At 35.2% G+C, this 27,449-nt stretch overlaps 1 protein-coding gene across 2 annotated transcripts in view; it reads left to right on the top strand.

Moving 5' to 3' along the window:
• The window catches only part of SLC4A10 (solute carrier family 4 member 10), a 230,828-nt gene that overhangs the window by 14,858 nt on the left and 188,521 nt on the right, over positions 1–27,449 (top strand). For both annotated transcript variants that reach the window (XM_079923638.1, XM_079923639.1), the window contains exon 2: positions 19,895–19,976. In XM_079923638.1, the coding sequence (XP_079779764.1) occupies positions 19,895–19,976 (82 nt within the window). The remainder of the gene's footprint in view (positions 1–19,894; positions 19,977–27,449) is intronic.

A 27,449-nucleotide genomic window follows, 5' to 3' on the forward strand; every position in this document is an offset into this window, starting at 1 on the left:
CATTCAGCATGATGTTGGCTGTGGGTTTGTCATATATGGCCTTTATTATGTTGAGGTAGGTTCCCTCCATGCCCACTTTCTGGAGAGTTTTTTTCATAAATACGTGTTAAGTTTTGTCAAAAACTTTTCCTGCGTCTATTGAGATTATCATATGGTTTTTATCCTTCAATTTGTTAATATGGCGTATCACATTGATGGATTTGCATATATTGAAGAATCCTTGCATTTCTGGGGTAAACCCCACTTGATCATGGTGTATGGTCCTTTTAATATGCTGTTGGATTCATTTGCTAGTATTTTGTTTAGGACTTTTGCATCTATGTTCATCAGTGATATTGGCCTGTAATTTTCTTTTTTGTGACATCTTTGTCTGGTTTTGGTATCAGGGTGATGGTGGCCACATAGAATGAGTTTGGGAGTGTTCCTCCCTCTGCTATATTTTGGAAGAGTTTGAGAAGGGTAGGTGTTAGTTCTTCTCTAAATTCCTATTAAAATTCGCCTGTGAAGCCATCTGGCCCTGCACTTTTGTTTGTTGGAAGATTTTAAATCAGAGCTTCAATTTCAGTGCTTCTGATTGGTCTGTTCATATTTTCTGTTTCTTCCTGGTTCATCTTGGAAGGTTGTACTTTTCTAAGAATTTGTCCATTTCTTCCAGGTTGTCCATTTTATTGTCATATAGTTGCTTGTAGTAGTCTCTCATGATCCTTTGTATTTCTTTGGTATCAGTTGTTGCTTCTCCTTTTTCTTTTCTAATTCTGTTGATTTGAGTCTTCTCCCTTTTTTCCTGATGTGTCTGGCCAATGGTTTATCAATTTTGTTTATCTTCTAAAAGAACCAACTTTTAGTTTTTTTGATATTTGCTATTTTTTCCTTCATTTCAATTTCATTTATTTATCATCTGACCCTTAGGATTTCTTTCCTTCTGCTAACTTTGGGGTGTTTTTTGTTGCTGTTCTTCTTTCTCTAATTGCTTTAGGTGTAAGGTTATGCTGTTTATTTGAGATTTTTCTTGTTTCCTGAGGTAGGATTGTATTGCTATAAACTTCCCTCTTTGAACTGCTTTTGCTGCATCCCTTAGGTTTGGGTCTACGTGTTTTCATTGTCATTTGTTTCTAGGTATTTTTTGATTTCCTCTTTGATTTTTTCAGTGATCTCTTGGTTATTTAGTAGTGTGTTGTTTAGCCTTCATGTGTTTGTAGTTTTTACAGTTTTTTTTTTCTGTAATTGATATCTAGTCTCATAGCATTGTGGTCAGAAAAGATGCTTGATACAATTTCAGTTTACCTAGGCATAGTTTGTGACCCAAGATGTGATCTATCCTGGAGAATGTTCCTCAAGAATGTGCACTTGAGAAGAAAGTGTATTCTGTTGTTTTTGGATGGAACGTCCTATAAATATCAATTAAGTCCACCTGGTCTACTGTGTCATTTAAAGCTTGTGTTTCCTTATTTTCTGGTTGGATGTTCTGTCCATTGGTGTAAGTGGGGTGTTAAAGTCTCCTAATATTATTGTGTTACTGTCAATTTCCCCTTTTATTCCTGTTAGCATTTGCCTTAGGTATAGTGGTGCTCGTATGTTGGGTGCATAAATATTTACAAGTGTTATATATTCTTCTTGGATTGATCCTTTGATCATTATGTAGTGTCCTTCCTTGTCTCTTATAAGAGTCTTTAATTTAAAGTCTATTTTGTCTGATATGAGTATTGCTACTCCAGTTTTCTTTTGATTTCCGTTTGCATGGAGCATCTTTTTCCATCCCCTCACTTTCAGTCTGTACGTGTCCCTAGGTCTGAAGTGGGTCTCTTGTAGATAGCATATATAGGGGTCTTGTTTTTGTATCCATTCAGCCAGTTTGTGTCTTTTGTTTGGAGCATTTAATCCATTCACATTCAAGGTAATTATCAATATGTATGTTCCTGTTACCATTTTTTTAACTGCCTTGGGTTTGTTTTTATAGGTCATTTGTTTGTCTTGTGTTTCCTGCCTAGAGAAGTTCCTTTAGCATTTGTTGTAGAGCTGGTTTCGTGGTGCTGAATTCTCTTAACTTTTGCCTGTCTGTAAACTGTTGATTTTTCTGTTGAATCTGAATGAGATCCTTGCTGGGTAGAGTAATCTTTGTTGTAAATTTTTCCCTTTCATCATTTTAAATATATCCTTCCACTCCCTTCTGGCCTGCAGAGTTTCTGCTGAAAAATCAGCTGATAAATTTATGGGCATTCCCTTGTATATTATCTGTTGCTTTTCCCTTGCTGCTTTTAATACTTTTTCTTTGTATTTAATTTTTGATAGTTTGATTAATATGTGTTTCAGTGTGTTTCTCCTTGGGTTTATCCTGTATGGGACTCTCTGCGCTTCCTGGACTTGATTGACTATTTCCTTTCCCATGTTATTGAAGTTTTCAACTATAATCTCGTCAAATATTTTCTCAGACCCTTTCTCTTTCTCTTCATCTTCTGGGACCCCTATAATTCAAATGTTGGTGTGTTTAATGTTGTCCCAGAGGTCTCTGAAACTGTCTTCAATTCTTTTCTGTCTTTTTTCTTTATTCTGCTCATTGGCAGTTATTTCCACCATTCTATCTCCCAGGTCATTTGTTTGTTCTTCTGCCTCAGTTATTCTGCTATTGTTTCCTTCTAGAGTATTTTTAATTTCAGTTATTGTGTTGTTCATCACTATTTGTTTGTTCTTTAGTTCTTCTAGGCCCTTGTTAATTGCTTCTTGTATTTTCTCCATTCTATTTCTGAGATTTTGGATCATCTTTACTATCATTACTCTGAATTCTTTTTCAGGTAGACTGCTTATTTTCTCTTCATTTGTTTGGTCTAGTGGGTTTTCACCTTGCTCCTTCATCTGCTGCTTATTTCTCTGTTTTCTCACTTTGTTTAATTACTGTGTTTGGAGTCTCCTTTCTGCAGGCTGCAGGGTCATAGTTCCTCTACTTCTGTTGTCTGTCCCCAGTGGGTGAGGTTGGTGCAGTGGCTTGTGTAGGCTTCCTGGTGGAGGTGACAGATGCCTGTGTGCTGGCAGGTGGATTTGGATCTTGTCCCTCTGATGAGCAGGAATGCATCTGGTGGTGTATTTTGGGGTGTCTGTGAGCTTAGTATGACTTTAGGCAGCCTGTCTGCTAATGGGTGGCATTGTGTTCCTGTCTTGCTAATTGTTTGGCATGAGACGTCCAGCACTGGAGCTTGCTGGCTGCTGGGTGGAGCCAAGTCTTAGTGTTGAGACGAAGACCTCTGGGAGAGCACTCACCAATTAATTTTCCACAGGGTCAGGAGTTCTTTGGTGGCCTGATGTCCTGGACTCGGCTCTCCCACCTTGGAGGCTCAGGCCCAACCCCTGGGCAGAGCTCCAATACCCTGCAAGCCACATGGCACGGAAGAAAAGGAAGCAGAAAAAACAAAACAAAAAACAAAAATCCCAAACAAACGAACAGACAAAACCCCAAGACAAATGGCAAAAGCAAAAATAAACAGACAAAATCACACAAAGAAAGATACACACACACACTCAAAAAAAGAAAAGAAAAAAAAGAGAGAGAGAGAAAACAAAGAAGAAGAGAGCAACCATACCAATAAACAAACCCCAAAATGAAAACAAACACTAAACTAACAAAAACATAAAACCAGAAATAAATCAAATGCAGAATCACATATATTTCTAATAATTGGCATTTGGTTCTTCTAAGGAGTGGAAAAAATTCTCACATCTCAATTATACACAAATTTAATTCAGATAATAGATAGCTTTTTGTTTTGTGAAGGAAATAAATAATTGAGGAAATTTCAGAAGTTATCCATCGTAAGTTTTATATATATTTTTACAACTTTTCTTTTTTCCTCATTTCCCATTTCAAATCTAATTCCATCTTTTCCATGTTTAAGATTTTTAATTTTCTTTCTCTATGTCCCTTGAATTTTGACATAATTAGAAATTTAAGAGCACAGATTTTTTTTTGGTTTGGTTTTGTCCTTTTTTAGATTTAAAGGGGAAAGTAAATAAAGTGGCCCTTCTCCTTTCCCTCTCCACATTTTTGACATGTGTATAATTAGGAAAATTGCTTTGTGTAGAGTTACTATTAAATGTAATAGAAGTTAATTTTTTTAGTAAATTGCATGACTACTCAGATTTCTATCACTTTACTAATGATATGATAAAATATATCACTAATAAACAATCACTGAGGCTAAAGAAAAAAATTATAGAACTGCCTAGACTTGCTTACTTTACTTTTTACATTATTTAAACACTATACTTTTGGTAGCTTAAGCATATACCTGAAGTATCTATTTTCACTGCTTGTTATCATTGAAGTTCATCTTCTAATGTTTTATTACTTACTCCTCAGAACAATTTTAGTTATGTAAAAATATCTTGAAATTCCCTTGTTTATTTAATCCATAATGCTTTACAAATATCATTTTATTATTCCTACTCTCTGACTTGATTTGTTTGATTTACTTATATTAGAAAACTCCTTTCTTTCTTAAGTTTGCAAATTATTGAATATTCAAGTCCAATTCACCTATAAATCATTAAACTACAGATACTTTGGGCTTATTTCAGTTTAAATAACTCATATAATTGACTATTGTGTATGTAGGCCAACTCAGAACTGTCCTAATTTGTGATAGGAAGGTTAAATACTTGTACAGTACTCTAATTTTGTAGATTCTTACAAAGTTGAAAAGAACAAGCGTTTATGCACAATGGAAAGGTTAGAAATTGACAATTTTACTTAAAAATGTGTCTGTATACTTTTATCCCCTTCCTATAATTGATACTTATGTCTCCTACAAGTCCATAGTATCTCAGTAAAAATATCAGGAATGGAAAAGTGTATTAATATATGGAAGGATTATAAATGTTATTATAATTCATTTTTATAATGTAAGCTGAAGTACAGATAGGTACTTAATACAGACAAAAATGACCCTTACACTGAAGTAGAAAACAATTGAATATAAAAAAATTCAAGTATTGTACAACTGGAAAGGATCTTAGATATCATGAAGTAATGTTTAAATTCATCTTATGTTTATTTTATTTTTATTTTGTTATGTCCTTCAGTTTCTTAGCTCAGGCTTCCTTCTTGCATCTCATACATTGTTTCTGGGATCACTCTATTTCTTTCTGAAATATATACTTAGAAGTTCCTTTAGAAATGATGCCTTAGTGATAAATTATCTCAGTTTCTGTTTGTCTGAAGTGCCTTTCTTGAATGATAGCTTAGCTTACCTCTAGATTAACAATTATTTTTTCTTAGTATCCTGAAGATATTATTTTACTGTCTTCTGGCTTCTATTTTTCTCATTCCTTTGTAGGTGTAATCTCTTTCTTTTTCCTTGCTGCTTTAAAAATGTGTCATTCTGCATTTTCACATGATATGTCTATGTGTGAATTGTCTTTTTTTCGTGTGGTACATGGGCCTCTCACTGTTGTGGCCTCTCCCACTGTGGAACGCAGGCTGTGGACGCGCAGGCTCAGCGGCCATGGCTCACGGGCCTAGCCGCTCCACGGCATGTGGGATCTTTCCAGACCAGGGCACGAACCCGTGTCCCCTGCATTGGCAGGTGGACTCTCAACCACAGCGTCACCAGAGAAGCCCCTGAACTGTCTTTTAATTATACTGTTTGTGATTACTGAATCTGAGGATTCATGTCTTCTATCAATTCTGGAAAAATTTTCACCTATTATTTTCAAGCAGTACTTCTCCCTCATTTTCTCTATTCTCATCTTCTAGAACTCCAATTACATACATGTTAGACTTTATCATATTATCCTTCATTTAAAAATTATCTATTTCATATTTTTCACATTGTTATTCTGTGATATATTCTGTATAATTTTTCAGATATTTTCCCCAGTTCCTTAATTCTTGTCTCTCCAGCCCACTGTTTTACCTGTTCATGGAGTTTTAAATTTTAAGAATATTATCTGTATAATTATTATTTCTCCACTTTCTAGAAATTCTAGTTTTTGCACATCAGGATTTTTTATCCTGTCCCAGGTTTTAGGAGACTTTTTCTTTCTAGGCATTTGCATTGTAATGAGAACCAAATTAGTAGTCCTGCTCTGGTCCTACTAACGTCTTTTTCCGTTATTCAGATAAATAGGTTTTTTTCTTGATATTTATGCCCAAACTACCACTTTGTCCCCTTGTCTGCCTTGCAAAGATATATTGGTCTTTTAAAAATCAACTGAAGTGTCTCTTTTAATGGAGTTTTTACTGACTTTCTTGGAGAAAAATAATAATCTTTATGATTGAGTTTCACCTGTATGAATTTCTTTCATGATACCATTGTGCATTGCACCTAACATGAAGCCTATAAACTCTTTGAGGGAAGGAGCTAGGTCTTATTGATTTTTGTGGCTCTGATAGTACAAATAATAATATAAATAACAATGTTATAATTAACATTTATTGAGAACTTAATACATGCTTGGCAAACTCAAGAACTTTACATATGTTAATAAATCACTCGAGATGCAGAGAGATTACATAAAATGGTGAAGTCACACAGCTAGGAATTAATTGAAACAGGACTTAAATCCAGGAGGTATGTGGCCCCACATACGAACCCTCAGTGTTTATCCAATACTGCCTTTATGTTGACCTCCTAAAGGGAGCATCAGCAGCAGAGGGACAGGTTATACCACCAAAACTTGTACTTGAGCTCCAAACAAGATCATGGGGATGTGGCAGATGCTTAGGGAAGGACACAGCAGGACAAATAAGGAAGGCCTACAAAGACAGGTGGAGCCTCGTAGGGCATTTTACATGCAAGCAATATGAACAGAGTAGAGACAGCATGAAGCAGCAGTAGGAAATTTAGCAGCAGTTAGCATCATTTTTCTGGGTACAGAATTGGGTTTATCTGCAGAAATGAGGCTGTAAGAGGACTCAACGACAAGGCAGGAGTCAAGTCCAGAATTCAAAACAAAACAAATCTGGAGGATCAGGTAGGCAAACAAGGTAGGAACTCAGTTATGAAGGTATCACTGCCCATTAAAATATTTTTGGCTAATTGAAATTGTTCTTAACTTCTCAAACACTTTTTATCCTTAAACCGTCAGATGTTAGGCCCCCTAGAAGGCCTGACAGGAGAGACAGTATTCTTTGGATCACAGTGGCAGTAATAAGTACAGTACTATATGTTGTGATGAAATTAATCCTGAGCCAGAAATAGCTTAGCATTGGAAGATTTTCACCACCACTGAGCTTTTCAGCATTTCAACATTTCAGTATTTCAACCTGACTTTGGAGTACTTCATTTCAACAGATTAACCCACCTGACATAAATGTGTAGCCCCAACAGGTCTTTAATGTTTGTATGGGTGGAGTTTTCCAAGTAAATGATAGAAGAAAAATCTTAAAATGTTTACATGATGGTTTAGTTTATGCCTTCTTATCCTTAGTCCTATGACAGAGGGTTTTACTCTCCAATTCTTATCTTCAGTTCTATTTTTTCTTGTATGTGTAAAGATGAAATAACACATTTACTTTGCATAAACAAATGAAACCTAATTGCCACCTCCCCAGTTAGACACTTTAGAAGCGGACTCACTTCTTTTTTATTTAAGAAAACACTGGAAAGGAGAAAGAGTGATTTATTGGACTACTTTAAATATGTTTCATATGAGTTAATTAATACAGTGTATAAAATAGATGGATTGAACTTGTATTACCATGAAATGGTATAGTCTATATTTTAAAGTAGATGCAAGATTTTCAATACCTAATTTCAAAATAATATGCTAGTAAAAATATATGGGTTCATTTATTTTATTAAACTATAATATACTAAGTGACACTCAAAGTTAGGTCTGACATACGCTTAGATTTCAGTTCAGCTAGCATGTATTGAACTCCTATGAAATGTTAATCTCTGAGCTGATGCTTTCACATCTATTGCCCTACGTAATACAGCATAATGCAATTACGAGTTAAACAGCTGACCTTTTTATATTTGTAAAATACTTTAGCTTACATGGAAAAATGAAAAAAATAGGAGGCCTCCAGAATAAATATGGATGCATATGATGAATATTAACATTGAATCCAAGTGTTAATGTTTAATTTTCTTATTTTCATTATTTAAAATAAAAAGTAATGAGGAGATGGGTACAATGAGTTAAAATTCTACATGTCTTTAATGAAACAGTAGCAACACATTATTAAAGCAAAGTATGAAAATAATGTGGTATGTGAGATGTTACCAGTTATTAACAGCATGTTTTAACATTACTGAAGTGAGTAAAATCAACCTTAATTTTCTGTGAAGTATTTTAACATTAATGAGAATTGACAAGTATGGAGCCCTTGGAAATAAACACTTAAGAAATGAACTCTCAGGTCATGTTTATAAAATACATGTGTCTAAATGTTTCTACTACTTCTTAAATCAATACTGGAAAATGTTTCATTAATGTTAAACAAGATATTAATCCATAGGTTGAGAGAGACCCTGTAAACTGAATAAAAGGTAATTTCTACATGGATCCTCATGGGTAGAAATATATACATATATCCCTTCAGTTACAGGGAACATTCTTCACAAGAGTTTAATACTTATATCTGATTAGTTACTCTTTTTCACTCCCTTATCACACATCCAGAAGTTTACTCTATACTCTACTTTTCATTTCTTTCAGAAATTAAGCATTCTTTTTTTAAAAAATAAATTTATTTTATTCATTTATTTTTGGCTGCGTTGGGACTTCATTGCTGTGTGCGGGCTTTCTCTATTTGTGGTGAGCAGGGGCTACTCATCGTTGCGGTGCACGGGATTCTCGTTGTGGTGGCTTTTCTTGTTGTGGAGCACGGCCTCTAGGCGTGTGGGCTTTAGTAGTTGTGGCATGCAGGCTCAGAAGTTGTGGCTCATGGGCTCTAGAGCACAGGCTCAGTAGTTGTGATGCACGGGCTTAGTTGCTCGCGGCATGTGGGATCTTCCTGGACCAGGGCTCGATCCCGTGACCCCTGCATTGACAGGTGGATTGGTAAACTCTGCGCCACCAGGGAAGCCCAGAAATTAAGTATTTTTGAGTTATTTATGCTATTGAGAACTCTTTGATGATTCAGAGTCTCTTCCCCACCATTTTATCCTCTACTCTTTATTCAACAGTATCTTTTTTTGTTAATCATAACATTTTTGAATTGTATTTTATTCTTACAGATTGTATAGAGACTATATTTGTAAAAATACAGAGGAGGCTGTATTTATTTATTTAGGTGTTTTTTCTTTACGGAATTATACTTGATTTACAAAGTTATATTAGTTTCAGGTGTACACAATGGTGATTCAACATTTTTATAGATAATATTCCTTTTAAAGTTATAACAAAATAATGGCTACATTTCCCTGTGTTGTATAGTATATCCTTGTTTCTTATCTATTTTACTGAGTGAACATGCTAAGTGTGTTTTTTTTTAATTTTTAAACATCTTTATTGGCCTATAATTGCTTTACAATAGTATGCTACTTTCTGCTTTATTTTTATTTTATTTTTTACATCTTTATTGGAGTATAATTGCTTTACAATGGTGTGTTAGTTTCTGCTTTATAACAAAGTGAATCAATTATACATATACATATGTTCCCATATCTCTTCCCTCTTGTGTCTCCCTCCCTCCCACCGTCCCTATCCCACCCCTCTAGGTGGTCACAAAGCACCTAGCTGATCTTGTGCTATGCGGCTTCTTCCCACTAGCTATCTATTTTACGTTTGGTAGTGTATATATGTCCATGCCACTCTCTTGCTTTCTCACAGCTTACCCTTCCCCCTCCCCATATCCTCAAGTCCATTCTCTAGTAGGTCTGTGTCTTTATTCCTGTCTCACCCTTAGGTTCTTCATGACATTTTTTTTCTTAAATTCCATATATATGTGTTAGCATACAGTATTTGTCTTTCTCTTTCTGACTTACTTCACTCTGTATGACAGACTCTAGGTCCATCCACCTCATTACAAATAGCTCAACTTCGTTTCTTTTTATGGCTGAGTAATATTCCACTGTATATATGTGCCACATCTTCTTTATCCATTCATCTGATGATGGACACTTAGGTTGTTTCCACCTCTGGGCTATTGTAAATAGAGCTGCAATGAACATTTTAGTACATGACTCTTTGAATTATGGTTTTCTCAGGGTATACGCCCAGTAGTGGGATTGCTGGGTCATATGGAGTTCTATTTGTAGTTTTTTAAGGAACCTCCATATTGTTCTCCATAGTGGCTGTACCAATTCACATTCCCACCAGCAGTGCAAGAGTGTTCCCTTTTCTCCACTCCCTCTCCAGCATTTGTTGTTTCTAGATTTTTTTTTTTTTTTTTTTTTTTTTTTTTGCTGTATTTGGGCCTCTCACTGTTGTGGCCTCTCCCGTTGCGGAGCACAAGCTCCGGACGCGCAGGCTCAGCGGCCATGGCTCACGGGCCCAGCCGCTCCGCGGCATGTGGGATCTTCCCGGACCGGGGCACGAACCCATGTCCCCTGCATCGGCAGGCGGACTCTCAACCACTGCACCACCAGGGAAGCCCCTAGATATTTTGATATGACCATTCTGACTGGTGTGAGATGATATCTCAATGTAGTTTTGATTTGCATTTCTCTAATGATTAATGATGTTGAGCATTCTTTCATGTGTTTGTTGGCAATCTGTATATCTTCTTTGGAGAAATGTCTATTTAGGTCTTCTGCCCATTTTTGGATTGGGTTGTTTGTTTTTCTGTTATTGAGCTGCATGAGCTGGTTTTAAATTTTGGAGATTAATCCTTTGTCAGTTGCTTCATTTGCAAATATTTTCTCCCATTCTGAGGGTTGTCTTTTGGTATTGTTTATGGTTTCCTTTGCTGTGCAAAAGCTTTGAAGTTTCATTAGGTCCCATTTGTTTATTTTTGTTTTTATTTCCATTTCTATAGGGGGTGGGTCAAAAAGGATCTTGCTGTGATTTATGTCATAGAGTCTTCTGCCTATGTTTTCCTCTCAGAGTTTGATAGTTTCAGGCCTTATATTTAGGTCTTTAATCCATTTTGAGCTTATTTTTGTGTATGGTGTTAGGGAGTGATCTAATCACATACTTTTACATGTAGCTGTCCAGTTTTCCCAGCACCACTATTGAAGACGCTGCCCATTTTCCACTGTACATTCCTGCCTCCTTTATGAAAGATAAGATGACCATATGTGCATGGGTTTATCTCTGGGCTTTCTATCCTGTTCCATTGATCTATCTTTCTGTTTTTGTGCCAGTACCATACTGTCTTGATTACTGTAGCTTTATAGTATAGTCTGAAGTCAGGGAGCCTGATTCCTCCTGCTCCATTTTTCGTTCTCAAGATTGCTTTGGCTACTCGGGGTCTTTTGTGTTTCCATACAAACTGTGAAATTTTTTGTTCTAGTTCTGTGAAAAATGCCAGTGGTAGTTTGATAAGGATTGTATTGAATCTGTAGATTGCTTTGGGTAGTAGAGTCATTTTCACAATGTTGATTCTTCCAATCTAAGAACATGGTATATCTCTCCATCTATTTGTATTATCCTTAATTTCTTTCATCAGTGTCTTATAATTTTTTGCATACAGGTCTTTTGTCTCCTTAGGTAGGTTTATTCCTAGATATTTTATTCTTTTTGTTGCAGTGGTAAATGGGAGTGTTTTCTTGATATCACTTTCAGATTTTTCATCATTAGTGTATAGGAATGCCAGAGATTTCTGTGTATTAATTTTGTATCTTGCTACTTTACCAAATTCATTGATTAGCTCTAGTAGTTTTCTGGTAGCATCTTTAGGATTCTCTATGTATAGTATCATGTCATCTGCAGTGACAGCTTTACTTCTTCTTTTCCAATTTGGATTTCTTTTATTTCCTTTTCTTCTCTGATTGCTGTGGCTAAAACTTCCAAGACTATGTTGAAAAAGAGTGGTGAGAGTGGGGAACCTTGTCTTGTTCCTGATCTTAGTGGAAATGCTTTCAGTTTTTCACCATTAAGGATGATGTTGGCTGTGGGTTTGTCATAGATGGCCTTTATTATGTTGAGGAAAGTTCCCTCTATGCCTACTTTCTGCAGGGTTTTTATCATAAATGGGTGTTGAATTTTGTTGAAAGCCTTCTCTGCTTCTATTGAAATTATCATATGGTTTTTCTCCTTCAATTTGTTAATATGGTGTATCACATTAATTGATTTGTGTATATTGAAGATCCTTGCATTCCTGGAATAAACCCCACTTGATCATGGTGTATGATCCTTTTAATGTGCTGTTGGATTCTGTTTGCTAGTATTTTGTTGAGGATTTTTGCATCTATGTTCATCAGTGATATTGGCCTGTAGTTTTCTTTCTTTGTGACATCCTAGTCTGGTTTTGGTATCAGGGTGATGGTGGCCTCGTAGAACGAGTTTGGGGGTGTTCCTCCCCCTGCTATATTTTGGAAGAGTTTGAGAAGGATAGGTGTTAGCTCTTCTCTAAATGTTTGATAGAATTCGCCTGTGAAGCCATCTGGTCCTGGGCTTTTGTTTGTTGGAAGATTTTTAATCACAGTCTCAATTTCATTGCCTGTGATTGGTCTGTTTATATTTTCTATTTCTTCCTGATTTAGTCTCAGAAGGTTGTGCTTTTCTTATACTTTATCCATTTCTTCCAGGTTGTCCATTTTATTGGCATAGAGTTGCTTGTAGTAGTCTCTATGATCCTTTGTATTTCTGCAGTGACAGTTGTTACTTCTCCTTTTTCATTTCTATTTCTATTGATTTGAGTCCTCTCTTTTTTTCTTGATGAATCTGGCTAATGGTTGATCAATTTGTTTGTCTTCTCAAAGAACCAGCTTTTAGTTTTATTGATTGTTGCTATCATTTCCTTCATTTCTTTTTCATTTATTTATGATCTGATCATTATGATTTCTTTCCTTCTGCTAACTTTGTGGGGATTTTTTGTTCTTTTTCTAATTGCTTTAGGTGTAAGGTTATGTTGTTTATTTGAGATGTTTCTTGTTTCTTGAGGTAGGATTTTATTGCTATAAACTTCCCTCTTAAACTGCTCTTGCTGCATCCCATAGGTTTTGGGTCATTGTGTTTTCACTGTCATTTGTTTCTAGGTATTTTTTGATTTACTCTTTGATCTTCAGTGATCTCTTGGTTATTTAGTAGTGTGTTGTTTAGCCTCCATGTGTTTGTATTTTTTACAGATTTTTTCCTGTAATTTATATCTAGTCTCATACCATTGTGATCAGAAAAGATACTTGATATGATTTCAATTTTCTTAAATTTACCAAGGCTTGATTTGTGACCTAATATATGGTCTATCCTGGAGAATGTTCCATGAGCACTTGAGAGGAAAGTGTATTCTGTTGTTTTTGGTTGGAATGTCCCACAAGTATCAATTAGGTCTATCTTGTTTAATGTATTATTTAAAGCTTGTGTTTCCTTATTTATTTTCATTTTGGATGATCTTTCCACTGGTGAAAGTGGGGTGTTAAAGTTCCCTACTATGTATGTGTTACTGTCGATTCCCCCTTTTATGGCTGTTAGCATTTGCTTGTTGTATCGTGGTGCTCCTATGTCGTGTGCATAAATATTTACAATTGTTATATCTCTTTCTTGGATTAATCTCGTGATCATTATGTAGTGTTCTTCTTTGTCTATTGTAATAACCTTTATTTTAAAGCCTATTTTGTTTGATATGAGAATTGCTAGTCCAGCTTTCTTTTGATTTCCATTTGCATGGAATATCTTTTTCCATTCCCTCACTTTCAGTCTGTATGTGTCCCTAGATCTGAATCGGGTCTCTTGTAGACAGCATATATACGGGTCTTATCTTTGTATCCATTCAGCCAGTGTGTGTCTTTTGGTTAGAGCATTTAATCCATTTACATTTAAGGTGGTTTCGGATATGTATGTTCCTTAACATTTTTTTAAATTGTTTTAGTTTTGTTATTGTACCTCTTTTCCTTCTCTTGTGTTTCCTGCCTAGAGAAGTTCCTTTAACATTTGTTGTAAAGCTTGTTTGGTGGTGCTGAATTCTCTTAGCTTTTGCTTGTCTATTAAGGTTTTAATTTCTCTGTCGAATCCAAATGAGATCCTTGCTAGGTACAGTAATCTTGGTTGTAGGTTTTTCCCTTTCATCACTCTAAATATGTCTTGCCACTACCTTCTGGCCTGCAGAATTTCTGCTGAAAGATCAGCTGTTAACCTTATGGTGTTTTCCTTGTATATTGTTTGTTGTTTTTCCCTTGCTGCTTTTAATATTTTTTCTTTGTATTTAACTTTGGTAGTTTAATTAATATGTGTCTTCGCTTGTTTCTCCTTGTATTTATCCTGTATGGGTCTCTCTGTGCTTCCTGGACTTGATTGACTATTTCCTTTCCCATATTAGGGAAATTTTCAACTATAATCTCTTCAAATATTTTTTCAGTTCTTTTTTTTTCTCTTCTTCTGGGACCCCTATAATTTCGAATTTTGGTGCATTTAATGTTGTCCCAGTGGTCTCTGAGACAGTCCTCAATTCTCTTCATTGTTTTTTTTTATTCAGCTCTGAGGTAGTTTTTTCACTATTTTATCTTTCAGGTCACTTATCCATTCTTCTGCCTCAGTTATTCTGCTATTGATCCTTCTAGAGAATTTTTAATTTCATTTATTGTGTTGTTTATCATTGTTTGATCTTTAATTCTTCTAGGTCCTTGTTAAACGTTCCTTGTATTTTCTCCATTCTATTTCCAAGATTTTGCATCATCTTTACTCTCTTTACTCTGAATTGTTTTTCAGGTAGTCTGCCTATTTCCTCTTCATTTGTTTGGTCTGGTGGGTTTTTACCTTGCTCCTTCATCTGCTGTGTGTGTTTCTCTGTCTTCTTATTTTGCTTAACTTAGTGAATTGGAGTCTCCTTTTTACAGGCTGCAGGTTCGTAGTTCCCATTGGTTTTGATGTCTGCCCCCAGTGGCTAATTATGGTTCAGTTGGTTGTGTAGGCTTCTTGGTGGAGGGGACTGGTGCCTGTGTTCTGGTGGATGAGGCTGGATCATATCTTTCTGGTGGGCAGGACCATGTCCGGTGGTATGTTTTGGGGTTTCTGTGACCTTATTATGATTTTAGGCATCCTCTCTGGTAATGTGTGGGGTTGTGTTCCTGTCTTGCTATTTGTTTGGCACAAGGTGTCTAGCACTGTAGCTTGCTGGTCATTGAGTGAAGCTGGGTCTTAGCTTTGAGATGGAGATATCTGGGAGAGCTTTCACTGTTTGATATTACGTGGAGCGGCGAGGTCTCTGGTGAACCAATGTCCTGAACTTGGCTCTCCCACCTCAGAGGCACAGGCCTGACACCCGGCCAGAGCATGAAGACCCCATCAAGCCACACAGCTCAGAAGGAAAGGAAGGAAAGGAAGGAAGGAAGGAAAAATAGAAAGGAAAGTTATTAAAATAAAAAATAAAAAAAAAATATTAAAAATACAAAAATTATAAAGTATTTAAAAAAAAGAAAGAAATAAGAGAACAACCAAACCAGAAATGAAATCCACCAATAATAACAAGTGCTAAAAACTATAGTAAACAAACAAAAAAATGGACAGACAGAACCCTAGGAGAAATGGTAAAAGCAAAGCTATACAGACAAAATCACACAAAGAAGCATACACATACACACTCACAAAAAGAGAAAAGGAAAAAATATATATATCTTTTGGGAAGTCTGAGGTCTTCTGCCAGCATTCGGTAGGTGTTCTGTAGGAGTTGTTCCACATGTAGATGTGTTTATGATGTATTTATGGGGAGGAAGGTGATCTCCACATCTTATTCCTCCACCATCTTGAATGTCTCCCACTTATCTATTTTATACATAGTATTTTGTATCTTCTTAATTCCATACCCCTATCTTGCCCCTCCCCCTTCCCTCTCCCCACTGGTACCCACTAGTCTGTTTTCTATATCTGTGAGTCTGTTTCTGTTTTGTTTTATGCATTCATTTGTTTTATTTTTTTAGATTTCACATATAAGTGAAAACACAGTATTTGTCTTTCTCTGTCTGATTTATTTCACTAAGCATAATACTCTCTAGGTCCATGCACATCATTGCAAATGGCAGAATTTCATTTTTTTTATGGCTGAGTAATATTTCTTTATATATATTATATATTATATATGTATATACCTATATATATATACATACCACATGTTTTTTATCTATTCATCTGTTGATGGACACTTGGGTTGCTTCCATATCTTGGCTATTGCAAATAATGCTGCTAAAGCAATCTTGAGAAAAAAGAATAAAGCTGCAGGTATCATTCTCTCTGACTTCAGACTATACTACAAAGCTACAGAAAACAAAACAGCATGGTAGTGGCACAAAAATAAACACATAGATCAATGGATCAGAATAGAGAACCCAGAAATAAATCCATGTGACTATGGTCAATTAGTCTATGACAAAGGTGGCAAAAAGCAATTGGAGAAAAGACAGTCTCTTCAATAAGTGGTGCTGGGAAAACTGGACAGCTACATGTAAAAGAATGAGATTAGAACATTTTTTCACACCATATACAAAAATAAACTCAAAATAGATTAAAGACCTAAATATAAGACTTGAAACCGTAAAACTCCTAAAAGAGAACATAGGCAGAATGCTCTTTCACATAAATGGTAGTAATATTTTCGGAGGGTCTGTCTCCTAAAGGCAAAAGATAAAAACAAAATAAATAATTGTACATAATTAAACATTCAACAGTATTTTTTGATAGATATTTCTTAGTCAAAGTTATGTATGTAGGTTACCACTTTGATTATATGTTCATCTCTATGAAACTTGATATCATGGTTTTTAGTCATTGAAATAAATGTGACATGTAAATCAGGGTCATAGCAAGAAAGAGATGGTCACTCAAGAAGGGTGATAAAAAGAATTTAATGAAAGGACTGATTGGGATTGACATATACACACTACTATATACAAAATAGGTAACTAATAAGGACCTACTGTATAGCACAGAGAACTCTACTCAATAACCTGTAATGGCCTATATAGGAAAAGAATTTTAAAAGAGTGGATGTATGTATATGTATAACTGATTCACTTTGCTGTACAGCAGAAACTAACATAACATTGTAAATCAGCTATACTCCAACAAATTTTTTTTTAAAAAAGTAGGCAGGATAAAGGGTAATCAGCGAAGGTTAGTGAAATCCCAGAAACCTGCAACAGTCAGAAACTGTCACTATTTCTAGGCCTAAAGGAGCAAGGTGGGGGAGCAGTTAATGCAAACCAGCAAGATGTATAGCTGTAGAAGAGTCACGTGACAAGCGCTTTGATGTTTGATAGAAGACCACAGCCATTGCCAAACTATGGCCCCAAATGGGCCATGTTTCTCTCCTCCCAACTCTGTAGTCTTCTGTCATTATCTCTCATTGGCTGAACTCAATAGGAAGCTAAAAGGCAAGGGGCCCTAGCGATGCAGTCTGTAAAGACACAGAGCATGGTGAAAGACACAGAGCACCTCATATTTACTTGCTCTTGGTAATAAGGGGGAAGGGAAATATTCTGCTAAAATGTCTTGAATAATATTGAAGTGATCATTTGAGCTATAGCCAAAGTAGAGGAATTTCAGTATATGTATTAACATTAATCTGTATCTTGGGAATTTTCAGCTGAAAATATGGAACATCCAGAGAGTATTTAAAGAGGATAATATGAAACTACAAAATGAGTCACTTACATTGAGTTATATTCATATTCTAGCTTCTAGTTCTTTTTCTTTTAAAGAAAAATTAAAATTAGGTCACTTCTGCTTGTAACCTGCATAGTAATTAAATAATCAGCTATTTCCTATTTAGATTCCATTTCTACTTCTGCTGCAAAATTTCATTTTCTCTCAGTATCTCAACATTAGCGATTCAACAGAATTATCTTTTGTACGTGGACAGTATACATGCTTTATATAAATAAGGGGAAGAAACATTTTGTATAAGCTGAAAATTATTTCAGGTCCTTGAAATCAAAATCAAGTATTTATTGTATAGGGGGAAACATCTTCATGTATTCTATATAGGCTTTCCATTTTGCAGTTGTTTTCAGAGACTGCCATTTTGAGTTATATTGGAATAGTGTTCCTTCTGACCTTTGAACAAGGATGCATGACTTAGTTTTTGGCATTCTTCCTAACAACACCCCAGAGGGCAGAGTTGTATTCTAGTGTGACATATATTTGAAAATGTCTTGCACAGAGGGTAAATTTGATCTGTAAATGTATCAAGAACAGATTCAAAATAGGCTGAAACTTGCATTTATCTGGTTCAGGAAAATTATAAAAGTCTCAACTTTAGTCTTTCTATTGCTATTATTGGTTAAACCAACAGATTTTCTTAAACTTTGCCAAACAGAAGAGCAATGGGTTCTGAAATTTATCTTCATTTTAATTTTTCTCTCATTTTCTCTCATTTATAGGATAAGTTTATCTAACTCTGATTTCAAAGACTTTACCCTGACTTGTGTCAGTACAAGTTGTCAGAAAGACAACAGGACTATAGGCTATAAAACATGTCCTTCTGCTGCATATTGTGCTGCATTTGAAGCATATGAGAGCTGATCGTTTTAGGCTGAAATATGTCTATACTCCTGCAGTTGAAAGTACTGATTTGTCAAACATGGAGGACAAATCTTTATTAAGATTATGTTCAGGAATTAAAAAGCTTTCAGAGAAGAAGCAAAAACCTTTTACTTTTCTAATAGTAATAAACTAGAATAGGCTTAGAAATAGATCTTGAAAGGTTTCACTCAACTTTAGTCTACCTTTTCATTTCTCCTTTTGTACTCGATATTCACTTTTAAGGCAATTTTTACCTGGGTGTTCACAGATAAAAGTTGTAAATAATTTGTGTTTCACTTCATTCAGTTTTCATATTTTGTCCATTCCTGCATGGTCAAAATGGATTATGCTCACACCTCCCCCATTATTTTATTGAGTACCAGATCACTGAGTATACTATTTTGAGTTATGTGTACAGTGTTCAGAAGACAAAGCCTATGCCCAGCCCTTCTAAATAGGTAAAAAAATCTATAGAAACTGAATGAAGGTTTAATGCACATGATTGTAATTTACAGTTTAGTTTGAATAAAATGCATTATACTGAAACAAAGTCACTAGAGTTTTAGTTTACCTAGTAATTGATACCAATTGCTTTCAAGAGATTAGCTCCCCCAACCCCATTTATAATGGCAGTGGAATTATTTCTCCCTGACATAGCACTAATGATTTTCATATTTTCCTTGTATAGTTCAAAATGTCATCTTGTTAACAAGAATTCTTTATCAGAGATAAAAATACATGTTACTGGGCTTCCCTGGTGGCGCAGTGGTTGAGAATCTGCCTGCCAATGCAGGGGACACGGGTTCGAGCCTTGTTCTGGGAAGATCCCATATGCCGCGTGAGCCACAATTACTGAGCCTGCGCGTCTGGAGCCTGTGCTCTGCAACAAGAGAGGCCGCGATAGTGAGAGGCCTGCGCACCGCGATGAAGAGTGGCCCCCACTTGCCGCAGCTAGAGAAAGCCCTCACACAGAAATGAAGAGCCAACACAGCCATAAATAAATAAATAAATAAAAATTAAAAAAAAAATACATGTTACTAAATTGACAGGATAACTGTTTGTTTTCTAGTTTTCATCTCACTAATAAATGATGCCAACTGGAATGTTTGACTGCCTTCAATTTCATGGAAAATCAAACGACATTCCTTCTCTGAATGTGTGGTCAAATTAATCTTAGTCTTTTGTAAACTAACACTTGATAATCAAATAGAATATTCAGGTACAAGTAGGTTTATGTTACTGAATTAAACCCCTAAATTATTAGAGCACATTAAAGTTTATTTGCTGAAATTAAGAGAATCTATGTACTATCATTTAGTCTTCTTTCTCTCTGCTCTAGAGAAATGATGAAGAGGCAGTTGTGGATAGAGGTGGAACTCGTTCTATTCTCAAAACACACTTTGAGAAAGAAGATTTAGAAGGTAAGACTATTTTGGTGGGGGGATACCTATTGGTGTTTCAAAGAGAAATGTGAAATTTGTTGCAATGTGGAGAACTGCAAAAGTTGATATCAGAGTAATAATGGTGGTGGTTGTGGGATGGATATGACTGTTTTGGTGTACCCTGGAGTGCCAATAGTCAGTCCTGCAAACAATGAGAAGCATTAATTCATTCAACAGATGTTTGTTGAACCTCTCCAATATTCCTGTACTGTGTTGTGTGCCAGTCTTTCAATAATCCTTCCTTCAAGGAATTACAATCAATTGGGGAATGAAAAGAAAAAAATTATGTCAGACCAACATATTGGGTGTTATGTGACAGGGGAGGACAGGAGGGGCATCTAATTCACCCTATGTTGTCAGAGTAGGCTGTCACTGGAAGGGAGTTAAGGACAATTGGTATTCTAGTTTTACTGAGATATATATGAGAGAGGGCTGGAGGCATCATTTGTGTGTATTCTCTTCAGTAGGAAGAAGGTCAGGTAATTCAACAGGGAGGTAGTATGGTCTAGCAGCTGGTAAAATATAGAGGCTCTGAAACCAGACTGTACTAGATTCAAATATCACTTCTGTCCCTTATTTGTTATGGAAGCTTTAGCTAATTAGTTAACTTCTATGCACCTGTTTTCTCTGTTGTTAAAATAAGGATAACAGTGGAATATATTTCCTAAATTTTTATGGGAAATAAGGGAAAAATAGAATAGTACCTGGCCTAAGAGTTACATAAGTATTGACAATTATTATTCCACTGCAATTTAATGTATACACGCCATTAGTTCATCTTAATTTTTTAACAAGAAATTATTACTAGTGAGATACAAGGTATGTGGTGTTTTTCATCTTTTTGTTGAAAAGTGAAACCCAAATCATCTTAAGTAAAACTAATCAGAGATAGCTCCTAATAATCTACAGCAGCTGAAAAGTAAGTGTTCATTCCCCTTAAGAATTATAGCCACTTAAATTATGGTTAAATTCATTATTATTGAGTCTTATATGTAGTTACAACAATTAAATAACAGAAGAGTTAACATACTATTTAGAGACAACTTTCAACAATTATACCCACTCTGTGTTTGACATTTTGCTTGATGCACAGAAAGTACCCAAGGTCTGGAAAGGTTATACTTACTGGGCAGGCGTAGTAATTTGCATGCTATCCATATTCATTACACAAATTGAAGGAAGCAGAAACTTGAAAAATCTAACCCAGTAATGTCTAATATAAAGCAAATTTTTCTTTAGATTTGAAAAGCAGCATAGTTACTGTCCTACTTATGTCATACCATGACTTAAGCTATGCTTATATTCACTAAACTCACACAAGAAAACCTAATAAATCAAGAATTTAGTGTAAAAATATACTCAATTCCAGAGAAACATCATCTTGGGTTTAAAGATTGTGATGATAATCCACACACAGATAATTAACAGTTAACAGTAATTTATAAATAATTACAGTAAAATACTAAATGGTCCCTTTGAATGGAAAATACATAATACAAAAATAAGATTTAATAAAGTTACTTTAATTGTTGTATCAACATGTATTACATACGTTTCTTTTTACTGGGAATACACGTAACAGTGTACAATGCTTCTTAAAAGAGATTTCTTGTTGGCAAAACACAGTTGGATAAATCAGATTTTGTTCTGTTTGCTGATGTCTATAGTGGGTATTTTAATCCCAGAAGTGAATACTGTGACTTAGTCACTGGTGATTGAAATTAACATCATAGAATGCAAAGGCAACATTTTAGAATTTTGAAAGAAAATAAGAAAAACCTTATTTATGTTGACTTTCTTAATATTTGTTCTGCTCCCATATCATATTAAGTAGATAAACATTCCAGTATTTGAGGATGCTGTGGAGGATTCTGTTGTGATGCATACAAAGAATTAATAGATCTGTTAGTGGTTCCCAGATTGATTACCCTGAATCAGAAAATAATGCAGGGGCAATGAGATGGATATCATGGTTCAGGAAAAAATCAACTGGTAGCATATAATATAATATAACGTAAGTGGGAGAGCACCAGAGAGAAAGGTGGCATTACTGAGGATAAGGGTGGTGGTAGCTTCTCCTTCTGTGTAATTAAAGAAAAAGACAAGGGCACCACTGTTTTTTTTTTTCTTTCATAATTTCCAAAACTTGAAAGCAACCAAGATGTACTTTAATGGATAAATAAACTATGTAGTATGCCAATGCAATGGAATATTATTCAGTGATAAAAAGATTTGAACTATTGACGTTTCTCTAAGGAAGATATACAAATGGACAGCAGGGTCATGAAAAGATATTCAACATCACTAACTATTAAGGAAATGCAAATCAAATCTGTAATGAGATATCACCTCGAACCCATTAGGATGGTTACTATTTAAAAAAAAAAAACAGAAAATAACAAGCGTTGGTGAAGACATGAAGAAATTGGAACCCTTGTGCACTACTGGTGAGAAAGTAAAATAGTGCAACTGCTATGGAAAGCAGTGTGGAAGTTCCTCAAGAAATAAAATTACCATAGGGCACCACTTTTTAAGAGCTTCTTTAGTAACATAGATAAAATATACCAATAGATATTTATTTTAAATGAGCTAGAATTTGGAATTGCTACCCCAGACATTACCTTCAGCTGAAGGGAGCTACCTCTCCTGTGGCATCTGAATTCAATAAGTTATCAGAGAAGGAGTATAAAGGCCCAGAGTCTTGCCTCAATTTGGTACAATTCTGAAAGGCTCTCTCAGCTTCAGAGCCTCCTGTGGAGTCAACTGAGGCCATTATTGCAAATATACCATAATTCAACTTCTACCAAATGCTGCAGCCCACATTTCCTCACAGGTGTTACTGCTGATAGCTCTCTTCAACAAACTCCCTGAACACAAATTTCTGTCTCAGTGTCTGTTTCCTGAGGAATCTGAACCACTCATTGATCATTTTCCTGTTCCCTGAACCATACCGATAGACCTACTTGGTAATTGATAGGACCATCACATTGGTTTTTTAGCCTGTGGGATTAAGAACTATTGTAGTGGGTGAGAAGGCTCTGAAAGTACTTGCCTTGGCGATGATAGTAAATGAAAATCAGTATTGCATATGACAGGAAATAGCAGAGATTAGTGCCATCTTTATAGATCTAAAGTATGTCCCAGTCTGGCCACTACAGAAACTTGTCAAAGTCTAGACAATGGTGGTGGACTACTGCAGACTTGGCCAAGTGGTAGCATCAATTGCAGCTACTGTTTCAGATGTAGAATCTTTTTAGAGCAGGTTAACATGACCACAGATACATGGTATGCAGCTGTTGATGTGGCAAATGCATTTTTTTTTTCTATTACTACCAAGAAGGTGTACCAGAAGTAAACATTCTCTTGGGAAGTACAACAATATACATTTATGGTCTTGCTCCACGGCTGTGTTAACTCTCCTACCCTGTATTATAATAGACTCCAAAGGGATTTGGACTGGGTGCGTGTTCTGCAGAGCATCATTTTGGTTCACTGTGTTGACCAAATGAACATGAAGTGGCAAGTATGCAGAGGCCTTGATAAGACAGATGTATTCCAGAGTCAACTTCTCAGTGAATCTGACTAAAGGATAACATTATAGAGTGTGCAACACTGTACTGAGCCTGAAACTCCAGGGTGGATGGATGGATAGGTGGGGTCAGTTTCCACATGGGCCTAATAAAAATAACCCAGTGCATCTTCAGTTCTTTTTTTTTTTTAATTGAGCTGAGTTCCCTGTGCTATACAGTAGGTCCTTGTTGATTATCCATTTTAAATATAGCAGTGTGTACATGTCAATCCCAAACTCCCTTATCACTTATATGCAGGGAATCTAAAACAATGATACAAATGAACTTATTTACCAAACAGAAACAGACTCACAGACTTAGGGAACGAATTTATGGTTACCAGGGCGAAGGGTGGGGAGCAGGGATAGTTAGGGAGTTCAGTTATTCTTAAACACCTCCATTCTCTCTTCATTGTTCAGCCGTGTTCAGCTTTTCTCAGAATGGATGCCTGAACTTTTAAAAAATTTAATGAATATTTTATTTTTTCAGATATGACGATTGTTATATTTTCTGCAGGCATAAGAGCAAATTAATAAGTTGCTAAAAATAGTATGTCATTAATTAAATGATAACAAAGAGAAGAAAATTAAATAGCTGAAGATGATATGTTATTATTTAGCCATTTTGACTGAATGGATCGATTTCCAGTCAAAGCAATTCTGCCCAACAACTGGATTGCTTTTTTAAAAAAATTAAAAAAAAATTCTTTTGTGGTAAAAAATTCATAACATAAAATTTATCAACACAGCCAATTCTAAGTGTACAGCTCAATAGTATTAAATATATTTACAATGTTGTATAAGCAGTGTCAGAACTTTTTCATCTTGGAAAACTGAAACTCTTCAACAACATCTCTCCATTTCCTTCTCCCCCCGGCAAACACCATTCTACCTTCTGTTTCTATGAATTTGACTATGCTACGTACCTCACAGAAGTGAAATCATGCAGTGTTTGTCTTTTTGTGACTGATTTATTTCACTTAGCATAATGTCATGAAGGTGTATCCATGCTGTAGTATTAGAAATTACTTTCCTTTTTAAGGCTGAATGATATCCATTGTATGTATATACTATATTTTGTTTATCCATTCATCTATCGATGGACACGATTGCTTTCATCTTTTGGCTATTGTGAAATAGTGCTGTGCTGTTTAGCTAGTGCTGTTATGAGCATGAGTGTGCAAATATTGCTTCAAGACCCTGCTTTCAATTCTTTTGAGTATATACCCATAAGTGGGATTGCTGGATCATAGGGTCATTCTATTTTTAATTTTTAGAGAAACTGCCATACTGTTTTTCATAGAAGATGCACAATTTTACATTCCTACCAACACCGTGCAAGGGTTCCAATTTCTTCACATCCTCACTAACACTTGCAGTTTTCCAGGTTTTCTTGATAGTAGCCATCCTAATGGGTGTCAGGTTTTGATTTGCATTTTCCTAATAATTAGTGATATTGAACATTTTCTCATATGCATGTTGGCCATTTGTGTATCATCTTTGGAGAAATGTCTATTCAAGTCCTTTGTGCATTGTTTAACTGGATTTTTTAATGTGTTGTTCAGTTGTAGGAATTCTTTATGTATTCTAGATATTAACTCCTTATCAGGTATATATGATTTGCAAATATTTTCTCCCATTCTGTAGGTTGCCTTTTTGATCTGTTGACTGCGTTCTTTGATATGCAGAAAATTTTAATTTTTTGATATAGTCCAATTTGTCTAGTATTACTTTTGTTGCCTAAGCTTTTGGTGTTATTTCCAGGAAATCCTTGCCAAATCCAATGTCATAAAGCCTTTCCCTATGTTTCCTTCTAATTTATAGTTTTGGGTCTTACATTTAGGTCTTTGACCCATTTTGAGTTAATTTCTGTATATGGTGTAGAATGCCTGCAATTTTATCCTTCATATTCCTTTGTTGTCTAACTTTACACTTGTTATAGCTTGCATTACTCCTTACAGGTTAAATTTCCCCCCAAATCACTGATATATAAAGAACTTCTTTAGTGAGAGAGAGACTGTTTGTTTTCCATGCTTTTAGCACATATTTCTAAAATAATACCTGCTATTTTTCTACAGTCTGAGGACATGGAAGATGCAATAAAACCTCAAGCATATTATTAAAAATTTTGTGTTCAAAACCTTTTTTGTTGCTCCATACCAAATTGGTGCCTTCTCATCTTCTCCACAAAGAATAGAATGTCCGTTCTGCCCATCCATTAGCGTTACCTGATCCCTCCTGGCAGAATAATTATCTTCCTCTTCCAGATCTCTCTTTCTGAATTTACATCATTTCTTATATTATTATTATGTATATATTTCTTATCATTCTTATTTGATTATAAGTTTGTTGAGGGACAAATCTTTGTCTTATACGTATTTGCATTCTACCATGGTATCGGTCCAGCAGTTTTTCTTAAACTAGATAGGTACTAAAAAATGTGTTGCATTGAATCTCATTTATATATAATTCAATAATATATCACTAATCATGTAAGAAGTTAAGTTTATATACTGTAATTAGGTGCATAATTAACACTCATCAAATATTGAATTAGCTTTCAAATATTTAACATATAAATATAGGAGTTTCTGTACTAAGATAAATAAATCTAGTTACATTTTAATCTGATATTCAGGAATTCATAAATTTAAAACTTTAATGGAAAAGTTAAACTAATATTTAAATCTTGGCTATGAATTAAATTAAAAAGACATTTTCTTTATTCTGTATTGCTTTTAGCAGAGTGTAAAATACTTTTAAGTCAGGAATTTAATAGAGAAAATTATACCTCTGTCTTGATATTTTTGCTCATTTTATTTGAGATAAAAAATTTTGGTTTACTAGTTCATTTCTTTTGGGGACCACTTAATATATCGTGGACCTAAAGTCCAGAGATACTGTAAGTAAAATACCTAGCACAAAGCTATCATATAACGTAATTTTATTAATGATAATACCCTCCCACTTTCTTCATTTCACCCAATGCATTCCTGAGCTCTTAAGTTTACTAAAATGCTTTTCTGATCATAATCATTGTAATGTCAAAAGTGTTTTTCACTAAAAAACAGAAGATAGTAAGTGCTGATCCTATAATTATGATGCACTATTTTGAAACCAAAATAGAAAATAATTTGAAAAAATAAAGAAAAAGCCAAAAATTAGGCTTAGATCTTTTTCTTTCTGATCTTTTATCTCCAAAAATTGCCATTAGAAGGAAAAAGTGAATTCTGCTGAGAGAAACAAAAGTTGGCTTCACAGAGACAGAGATGGGCTTAGAAGGATGAATGAGAGTTCTGAAGGCAAAGAAGGAAGGATCCGTTATATTCTGGGAATGGCAAATATGGTGTAGCTAACACATTGGGATTGTGTGCATGGGGGTAAAGAGTGACTAGAGATGAAGTTTAAACATTTGCATGAGGTAGGTCAAATAATGGAGAATGAATTAATTTTTGAAGTTACTCAGTGAGGTAAGTACTATTATCATCTCCATCTTACAGATAAGGAAACTAAAGCACAAAAGATTGACTTGCCTAGGCCATGACTAGCAAGTGTAAGAGCAGGGATTCAAACCCACAAGGGTCTGGGCTTTTAACAACTATGTTATAGAAGTAAACATAATGTGGAGCCTTGTTTTTTAGGTGACTGAATGGGGCAAGATGTTTATTAGCTGGAAGACTGGGGCATATTTACTCACTTAATCATGACTATTTTTAAAAAGTTGAGACTATCCTATGAAGCAATAATGAATTAGATAATTAGTACCCCTATTACAATAGTTTTCCAAATAATTTTGCAAAAATTTGAGATATTTTGCAGTTAGTAAATTCCCATTAGACAGATTCATTTCCACAAAAGGAAAAGCCTGTCCCACTGGAGACTAG

The sequence above is a fragment of the Stenella coeruleoalba genome, assembly GCF_951394435.1.
Source record: "Stenella coeruleoalba genome assembly, chromosome: 6".
NCBI lineage: Eukaryota > Metazoa > Chordata > Mammalia > Artiodactyla > Delphinidae > Stenella > Stenella coeruleoalba.